The sequence below is a fragment of the Vollenhovia emeryi genome, unplaced genomic scaffold (assembly GCF_000949405.1).
Source record: "Vollenhovia emeryi isolate VEMERY1.0 unplaced genomic scaffold, V.emery_V1.0 DF939339.1, whole genome shotgun sequence".
Lineage (NCBI taxonomy): Eukaryota > Metazoa > Arthropoda > Insecta > Hymenoptera > Formicidae > Vollenhovia > Vollenhovia emeryi.
The window spans coordinates 56110-64210 of NW_011967027.1; the positions used below are offsets into that span (position 1 = coordinate 56110).

The window sequence follows — 8101 nt, forward strand, 5'->3', positions numbered from 1 at the left end:
TTTGCTCAAAAATACGCTATTAAAATTTCGGTCACGAGTTGCGGTACACCCTGTATATAAGATTGATAGTCTACCCCAGTCATCAATGCAGGTGATAAATCAGGTCGGGCTTTGAAAACTTACATGTTAATGCATTAGTTGACTTCGGATATTCGAAGCTTCGAAAATTCTAAACTTCGAAACTTTGAAACTTCGAATCTTCAAAAAATTTGATATTCAAAGTTTCTTCATTTCTTCGGATTCTTCGAAGCTTCGAAGTTGCAAAGCTTTGAATAATTAAGACCACTACCACATCCCACACAGCACAGAAAGATTGCAGGAAGATTGCAGAAATGTTACATTGCAAGATTGCAATATTGCAGCAACGTTGCGCAACATTGCTGCAACGTTTCTGGAGGATTGCAACAACGTTGAAATGTCCGCCCTCAGAGAGATTGCAGTGCAACATTATAGCAATGTTGCAGTGCAATATTTTTGGAATAATTTGTTGTTGTTGTACATAAGCAGAGAATTTACTAATTACATATGCATCCGGGCCTTTTTCAATACACAGCAAGCTATTGCGAAGCAACCTAAGGAGATTATGTCGCTTCGCAATAGATGGAGATTGCGAGCAACACCGCACTGATCAAGTACTTAATAATTCGCCCATTATTGGTATCAACAAAAATAAGATTATAAAATTCTCGTAATTAGAAAAATTTTTTAAATAGAAAATATAGTATTTTCATTATTTTTGAAACATTGCTGCAATATTGCAATCGAAAATTTGCAATTTTATATCCCTGCAATGTCTCTGCAAGATTGCAACGTTTCTACAATGTAACTGCAAGCATCTGTGCTGTATGGGATAGCACGTAATATTACAGTAATATCACAATAATATTACTTTGAAAATATTACACTGGAAATGTAATATTACAATAAAACATATATCGGAAATATTACTGTAATATTACTGATATAGTATATCACAGTAATACCCAGTGAGAAATAATTTGTCGATCGATGTCAAATCGATGTCGAATCGACATCGATACCGTCAAATTGACGTCGATTCGACATCGTTTCGACATCGATCGATGAATCATTTCTCACTGGGTAAGTCCGCCCAATAAAATATTACCGAGATAATCGTAGTAATATTACTATGATAATCACAATAATATTACTGTGATGTAATATTCTGTATGTATAATACTATCACGTAATATTACTGTAATATTGCAAGAAATTCGATTAGGATAAACCCAGGTATAATGGCCCTACGGAAAAGATGGTCACAGGCTGTATAATTTCTCCAATAATTGTTTAATAGTGTGTTTTTGTTAGTCATTCTCAAAGATGACTATCGTCATATTACAAATTACCCTTGTAATACTTTATTCATACTACAATACGATATACATTGGAAAGTGCCAAGTAGCAACGTGACATTAAATGACGATCTTCACGGCATCTTAATGACGTAATAAAACGTAACTAAAGTCATTTGACATCATCAATATTACTGTTATATTACTGTGTAATATTTCTATATAATATATCAGTATTATTAATGTGTGTAATGTTGCAATGTATTATATCAGTAATATTACTGTAATATTACTGCAATATTATAATATTACTGATATATAACGTAATATTATGTGCTACGTGAGATTTTAATATCGATTTGAAGAGATTCATTAAATTTCCTTGAAAATATATCTTTCAGATATCGTATATAAGAAATCTCTCAAACAAGATGCCTTTTAGACCTCTTATAACAGACATCTTAATATATTCATCTGGCAGACATCTTCCATTACTCAACAAGTTATCTTTAAAAAGATATCTTAAGATCTTTCTGACATAAATGCTGCGCGAGATTTATTTTTATTGACAAATATTACTTCAAACAATAGTATGCCTTTTCTGCGAAATAATAGAGATTGAATGAAACCACAAAATTGGCATTGGCAATTAAGCATATGTTGTTTTAATAAAACAAATTTCAATTAAATAAATAGGAATACTAAATCCGAAGAAACCTTTTTCTCTGAGCAGTGCCGAGTATTTTTCTAGGTCAAACGCGAGATTTCTTCCCGCGGGAAGAGGGGACGAGAGGAAGGCTAGTGTAGAAGGCCACACTGGCAGGATGATGAGTCACGTGGTTTCATTTATTTCACAGATATACCGGATATACCGGCGCGGCGGCCGCGTCATTTCAAAGCGACAAAAGCGCGGTGTCTTATCCGCGATCGGTTCACTTGTCGATCGTCGTTCGCCAGCTCGTTGTCTCCTGTATGTATGTGTATATATCTCTCTCTCTCCCTCTGTCTCGAGATAGAGAGGGAGAGTGGCTTCGCCAAGACGCGGTTTCTCACCGTTTGGATTATCACGTTGTTGAGATCGATCAGGACGGATCGGCCTCGATCGCGCGTTCGCCGGATCTTCGGAAATCAGTTACGTGCGGTGCGAGCCGATGGAGAAGTTACGTGCGTTCGTCCTCCGCGAGAAGTGCGCGAAGACGATGCGGAGCGACGGTGGCGATCGTAACACGGCTACGCGTTTGTTGATCGACAATGCAGACTGTACGAAAGCAAGGAGGAGTCGCATATCAGGTAAAATTAGCGACAAATTGTGGGGCAATTAAATCGAGGGGCGAAAATTTTCAAAGTGGTCGCAACAAGCCTCGTCGGCGGACGCTGAGAAAAAAGTCTTTGAAAATTTATATGCCATTTATATGAAGTGGCAGATTTCTCTGCGGTCCTCGCCGCGCTCTACTACATTTCCACTGAGAAGAAAGTCTTTGAAAATTTATTTGTGACATGTCACAAATAAATTTCTTTCTTCACAGTAGAATAACAGCGGAAATGTAGTACAGCGCGGCGAGGACCACAGAGAAATCTGCTATTTTGCACGAGCGTTTAAGTGAATTATTTCGCTCTGGTCTCCGCTGTCAATCTGCTGTCAGATTATGTCAGCGGATTCTGCCAATAGAATGTAAACGCGGGTATCTACCGCATAATCTACTGAAATATCTAATTAAATCTGCTATAACCAATCTAGTGGCTCGCCGCTATACATTTTGCTTGCTACGAAAAGAAAAATGTAGCTGCCGTAGTTAAAAACTGCATAGCAACTAAAGTTTATAGTTGTAAAATATGGACAGCTAATATTTATTTGTGATAGCTAAATATTTTGCTACCGTGCCTGTATTGTATTAGACGCGACAGCAAACCGTTTGCTGTGGTCTAGAAATTTATAGCTGTGACAGCAACATATTTTTAGCAAACTAACAACTGGAGTAATTAAATTCGGCTAAATTCGGCTTTACATGGCAAGTTAATTTAATTTAATTTAATTTTTTTAGGCACTTTTATCAGCAAGAAAATTAAGAAACGCCATGCTGTGTATTCAAATCAAATCCACCACGAGTCAATACAGCTAGTTGATGCAGGATAACAAACGCAACGGTTAAAAGGATTTTGACCTTGAAACGACAGATGTCCCTTGTTCACATTTTTTTGTTCGACTGAGGATTTCTAACGATTCTTTCAATGCAAAAGATTTCTAATTACAAGAAAAATCATTATCTATGTCGGTCTCTTAAATGTTGTAGGATATAAATTAAAATCGTACCCAGTAATCAATTAATGTTCTGCGTTTGCTGGGTAAAACCGTCCGTAAGTTTCAACAGCTCTCTTCCTACAATTGTTAGACGCCTTTCATTTGTTCTAAAAATATGTGTTTTACAGACAAGCGTTATCTTGTAATACTTGAAAAGGACCACAATCCGAGTGGTCGAAACGTCGTTTTTGTACTAATTTAGTGAAGTACCTGCCAGCTGGGTCGTCCCACAACTATCAGTCTTGTCATTCATTTATTCGCGAAGAAAAATTTCCATCTTTGTTAATATCATAAAAGATTGAGCGCGTCTCTCTTTTTCCGCAATTTGCTAAACTTATGTCCATTTCTACTAAGGCACTCATCTAGTACACGTGTACTAGAGAAAAAAGTTCCGTTCGGGACGTCGAGCGTGCGACACGTCTTCTAACCTAGAAGAACAATTTTTGATCCTGCGGGGTTGTATCATCCCGCGCGAGTCGGGACCTTCGCTTTGTACATTACCTTCAAGCAATCGCTTAACTATATAACGTCTATTGGTTCGTCGTGGCCGTATCGGTCCAGTGATTGGACCGGGAGCCATTAACTAGACAAACAACAACAACGTGTACCTACTAGACTACACGTGTGATCCGTGTATTTAACTTATCCGTGTTTTAACCCGCGTACACGAATTTAAAGAATCTTCATTTACGTGAATCCGTGAACACGCGAACGTGACACGCGTACACGAATATCCGTGTATGCGACATATGTAAATGTGTACCTCAATAGGGAAATATTTAGAGAATTACGTGACAAAATCTGGACAAAACTTGGAATGCTGGAATTATGCGTATACAGGGTGTTATGTAATACCTGCCTCACCTCTTATTGGCGGATACAGCGGACTAGACTGAGTTGAAAAGTTCTCTACCATTTTGCAATTTTTGCAATGGTTAACGAGTTATTAATTATTGAAAATCGCTGTCTTAGCCCGGCCTACCGTCCAATTCGAACGCGTTGCAAGATGCGGCCGTCCCGCGATCGGCGTTGCTAGGCGCGTGAGGAGTTGTTTATCGTACGTAGCCCTCGCCGTGTGTCATAAACAATTCCCCGCGCGCCTAGCAACGCCGATCGCGGGACGGCCGCATCTCACTTCGAGCTTGAATTGGGCGGTGGGCCGGGCTAAGACAGCGATTTTTAATAATTGATAACTCGTTAACCATTGCGAAAATAGCAAAATGGTAAAGGACTTTTCGACTCAGTCTAGTCCACCAATAAGAAATGAGGCGGGTATTACATAACACCCTGCATATATGTCGAACAACACCTGTAGAAATAGAGATCTTTCATCAAACTTTGATAAATATTGGCACACGTTTACACGTATTACACAAACACGGATATTCGAGTACACGTACGTGTCACATATACGAATATTCGAATACACGTATCACATATCGGACTATACGTGTACACGTGTCACGTACACAGGTACACGTGAATGAAGGTACCTTAAATCCACGTACACGTGGAACTTAAAACACGTATCCAATCGAAAGTTCTAATTTCTACCAATGTATCGATTAACTTTAATCTCGATTTGACACACTTTTATCTCCTTTTCTAATTTTTACAACTAGAAAGAGATAAAAATAATTAAACCGAGATCAAAATTTAATCCGCATCGGTAGAAATGGGCACAGCGAGTGTCTTCCTTCTCCCTCTTTTTTTTCTCGTGTAATGTTCTCAAAATGGCGGTACGATTTCGACTTGCGAGCTTCTCCTGACACTTGATTTCTCCATGGACGCAACGCGCTTCTTCGTCCACTCGGCGAAATCTCGTCGCAGTTGCAAGGACCTAGAGAGCGGTCGCTAAGAGGCCCCCCCGCCCCCCACCCTGAGATGGGCCATTCGTAAATATCAGACGCGATATCTTCGACGGTATATCCGTTCCCTGAATTCAATAACATTTACATCCGCGACACGATGATCGCCGTCAAGGTTTCCGACTCCATCGACGCGGTATTTTTTCGCACATTCGCCATTGTGAGGGCACGCAGCTGCGCGCCGCGCAACGCCACGTGTGGCGATTCAATTCGCACGTTTCTGCATTGTCGTGCCTTTGGTGTCGCCAGACACCGTCCTCGCCGTCCTCGCCGTCGCCCTCGGGATGCGACCGATCGATCATGCCTGCGCAACGACAGCGAGATCGAATTATTAATAGACGTTTGCATACGCGCGGCGGAATACCGCTCGTAAATGCCGGCTTTACGGCGCTCCTCTAATTGCTCGCGCGGAGAACCTTCGCGCGGCTCGGCCGCTTTGTCATAACGCAGAACCTGCAGTAGAAACGAGAGGAGGGGGGGGGGGGGGAAGACGCAATATGGAAATCTTATGTTGGCCATGTTAAATGATAATCCGTCATCTCGTTGAATATTCGTCGGACCCTAGCGGAAAAAATTTCTATAAATAACTAAAAAAAATTGACTTGGAATAAAATTTTTTTATATCTTCGTTGAAACATTGATTTTTATGTGAAAGTATCTACAAAATAGTACCACAAATTACAGTGTTCTCAAATCAGGAAATTATTGCAAGCAGCATGTCATGAAAACGTACAATTTTGTAAAAATTAGTACAAAACTTTACTAGTTATAAAAATTTGAGGAACAACAAAATCTTAAAGAATTGAAATATATCTGCTTACTTGTAGAATATTACAGAAATTAACAATAGTGTTCCAATTCCAGCATTTTCATGTTGATGTTTGTAACACTTTTTAAATTTACGTAGGATTTTGTCGATTCTGACAGTATATTTTATACTTTTTGTAAACTTTTGTAGAATTATTTTCGGCAGGGGATATTCGGGTTGTCGCGGGTTCGGAATGAAATACCTGCGTCCTTATCTAGCCTCGCGCGACGTTTAACTTGTCTCGTTCTCAAGAGTAATTCGAAGTAAAACTGTAAAATGTAACGGGCATAAGAGCGTTTAATGTCAGCGTCTTCTTTTGAAATGGCGATCCTTCCGCGGGATTGTCGTGGAAATTTCGTTTCGTACCTCGGGCAATTGTGTCTTACTCCTTTTTAACGGATACCTCTTTGGATATTTATCCACAACGATCTAATCTAATTTTTGATCCGATAGCGCTTACACTTGCTGTCTTTTTACCTTTAAAAATCTAATTTAACTCGATACGGAAAATTAAAATGTTTTTAATGACACTTTATTATCGAGAGAGAGAGGGGGAGAGGGGGAGAGAGGGGGAGAGAGGGGGGGAGAGGGAGAGAGAGAGAGAGAGAGAATATATTAGCTATTATACAATTAGCAAACTAAAGACAGAGTTTTACAGACGAAAAGGTCGACTTCAGATCCTTTTAGATCCGAAGTTGCGCTACTCTTCCTCAGCCATAAATTATCGCGTATAAATCATTGCGAAAAGAAATGCGAGACGCGTGCGAGTATAAAATCGATTACGACGTTTTACGAAATCGATTTGAGGAAGAGATTACCATTATCTGCTCAAGGTCTGTCACGGATATAGTATATACATTCGCTCTATTCGTTTTTAATTCACGGTTCTTTTTTTGCGCGCGTCAGTCCTTTCCTCCGTCTCTCGTCCCATTTACGTTTTGATTTATTATTGGAATTACTAGACCTTTGGGATATATACATATATATAATTATTATGTAATATGTACATTTATATTTGCATAATTATTATATGTATATGTGTAACCATACTCTCGTTCATTTTTACTAGACCTTTGTGACATATACATATATACTATAATTATTATGTAATATGTACAATTATATTTGCATAATTATTATATGTATATGTGTAATCATACTCTCGTTCATTTTTTCACTTCTTGCCTCAATACCATCATCTAGTTTCTGTTGTATCGGTTCTTTAATTACTTTTACTGTCCAGGTTATTGGAGCTTGACGAAAACGACAAAAAGTCGGATCGATGAATCAGAACGTGTGTAATATACGTGTAGAGAGAATCGAAAGGAAAGGATCTCCAAATTTAGTAGGTTAAATTACGTAACGCTCAAACTAAAAAGCCTGTAATCACCATAAATTGTAACACGAGCGATTTTCTTCGCCAGTAATTGAACGACAGACAGGTAATATTATTCGTCCAGGACTTTATTACGAAATTTATTCCGACACATATTAGCTCAGCCAGCATTTGAACCTGGACCTCCCTAACTCAAGGCGGGCGGGCGTCTCATCAATTCGACCACTGCGCGGAAGGAAAAATGTAGCTACCGTAGCTAAAAACTGCACACGGCAACTAAATTTCAGTTGTAAAATATAATGTTTAGTTGCGATAGCTAAATATCTTGCTACTGTGCCTATTGTATTAGGTGCGACAGCAAACCGTTTGCTGTGGTTTAGAAATGTATCGTTATTGCGGCAAAATATTTTTAGCAAACCATGATTAGCTACAGCAGTGAAAATTTTTTTCCAATGTAAGACCCGGTTTTTGATC

General features: G+C 39.0%; 1 protein-coding gene across 1 annotated transcript in view; it reads left to right on the forward strand.

Annotated features, from left to right (window-relative positions):
- Nucleotides 1–2159: 2159 nt before the first annotated feature.
- LOC105558496 overlaps nucleotides 2160–8101 on the forward strand; it is a 30424-nt gene continuing 24482 nt past the window's right edge. The window contains exon 1 of the mRNA XM_012006196.1: nucleotides 2160–2606. Coding sequence (XP_011861586.1) covers nucleotides 2468–2606 — 139 coding nt within the window. The 5' untranslated portion in view covers nucleotides 2160–2467. The remainder of the gene's footprint in view (nucleotides 2607–8101) is intronic.